The following is a 1,987-nucleotide window of genomic DNA, read 5'->3' as shown; positions in this document are numbered from 1 at the left end:
CCAGTGTATATTCCTCTAAATATTTGATAGTTTCTAGTTTAATATCCAAGTCCTTGATCCATATGGAGTTTACTTTGGTCATGGTGAGATGAAGTGGTTCAATTTCTTTCTTCTGCATGCTTAAATCCAATTTTTCCAACACCATTTATTGAATAGACACTCCTTTTTTCATTTAATATGTTGGGTCCCTTTATCAAAAATTAGATGTTCATATGTTTGGGGGATCACTCTTTTTTTGCCACCTGCGCTTAACCCACTGTGCTACCGCCCAACTCCTGGGATCACTCTTTTTTTTAAGTTAGGTTTTTTGTAAGTCCAGATACTAGAAATTTAGAGCCATCATATCATGGAAAAAGAAATTATCTTTTATAAAAAACATTAATTCCCTTTTGTTGCCCTTGTTTTATTGTTGTAGTTACTATTGTTATTGTTGTCGTCGTTGTTGGATAGGACAGAGAGAAAGGAGAGAGGAGGGGAAGACAGAGAGGGGGAGAGAAAGACAGACACCTGCAGACCTGCTTCACTGCCTGTGAAGCGACTCCCCTGCAGTTGGGGAGCCGGGGATCAAACCGGGATTCTTACGTCAGTCCTTGCGCTTCTCACCGTGTGCACTTAACCTGCTGAGCTACCGCCCAACTCCCAGACATTATTTTTTTTAAATGTGTTATTTCAGTAATATATCAATGGTTGTTAGATAAAGTTTTTTTTTCTCCAAAATATCTTTCTTAAAATAAAAGGTGTATATTTTCAACTCCTGTAGTTCACATAACATGCTTATTTCTATTTCTTGTTTCCTCAGGGACTGAGAAAAGGGAGATGTGGAAGAATGAGACCTCTCTGACTGACTTATTCCTTGAAGGGCTATTTGATGACTCCCTTGCCCATGTCTTTCTCTTCTCCTTGACCATGGTGGTCTTCCTGGTTGGGGTGACTGGCAACTCCTTCACCATTCTCCTCATCTGTGCTGACTCCCAGCTTCACACCCCCATGTACTTCCTGCTCAGCCAGCTCTCCCTCATAGATCTGGTGCATGTCACCACCACCATCCCCAAGATGGCTGCTAACTACCTCTCTGGCAGGAACTCCATCTCCTTTGTAGGCTGTGTAGCCCAACACTTCCTCTATTTGTCTGCTGGGGGTGCTGAATGTGTTCTTCTAACTCTAATGTCCTATGATCGCTATGTGGCTATCTGTCACCCACTGCGTTATACTGTTATCATGAACAGAAGAGTAACAGTGATGATGGCTGCCATGTCATGGTTGGGAGGAGCCACAAACTCTCTTACTCACACCACGATCTTAATGCAATTCCCTTTCTGTAGATCTCGAAAAATCCGCCACTTCTACTGTGAGTTTCCAGCAGTTGTGCAGTTGGTTTGTGGGGACATCAGTGTTTATGAATCCACACAGTTTATCAGCACTGTTTTACTTTTCCTTGTCCCCATCCTGCTGGTCTCTACATCCTATGCCTTCATCCTCCGCAGTGTCATTCAGATGCGATCTGCTGGGAGTAAGAGAAATGCCTTTGCCACTTGTAGCTCCCACCTCACTGTGGTTTTTCTCTTTTTTGGTGCCTGCATCTTTTCATATATGAGGCCCAGGACACAGCGAACCCCACTGCAGGACAAAGTTGGTGCTGCTTTCTATAGCATCATCACCCCTTCCTTGAATCCTCTGATCTATACTTTGAGAAATAAGGATGTAGCCAAGTCTGTGAGAAGAGTGCTGGGGAGAGACAGCATCACTCACTGACTATAATTGTAGCTTCTGTGAGTATAAAAGTAGAATGGGTTAAACCTCTTAAATTGATCTGGGTAAACCTTTAAGATTTTTCAGGGGTTCAGACCGCTCATGCTCTTTGACTACTGTAAAGATAAAAGAGTTCACACACGGCTGTAGATCTACTTTGATCTTAGTCATCTATACACCAGAGAACACAGTTTTAGTCCTCTTGTAGTACCACAAGAAATATACCATATGCCAACTG

The 1,987-nt window shown here is 42.6% G+C and overlaps 1 protein-coding gene across 1 annotated transcript; it reads left to right on the top strand.

Annotated features, from left to right (window-relative positions):
* Positions 1 to 816: 816 nt before the first annotated feature.
* On the top strand, positions 817 to 1,752 carry LOC103124164 (olfactory receptor 2AE1-like). The gene has a single exon (XM_007534854.1). The coding sequence runs from the start codon at positions 817 to 819 to the stop codon at positions 1,750 to 1,752; it is 936 nt and encodes a 311-aa protein (XP_007534916.1).
* Positions 1,753 to 1,987: the final 235 nt, after the last annotated feature.

The sequence above is a fragment of the Erinaceus europaeus genome, chromosome 15 (assembly GCF_950295315.1).
Source record: "Erinaceus europaeus chromosome 15, mEriEur2.1, whole genome shotgun sequence".
Classification (NCBI taxonomy): Eukaryota; Metazoa; Chordata; class Mammalia; order Eulipotyphla; family Erinaceidae; genus Erinaceus; species Erinaceus europaeus.
This window is presented reverse-complemented; position numbering and strand designations above follow the sequence as displayed.

Excerpts from the sequence above, each read along its gene's own strand:
- LOC103124164 (XM_007534854.1), top strand. The coding sequence starts at position 817 with ATGTGGAAGAATGAGACCTCTCTGACTGACTTATTCCTTGAAGGGCTA.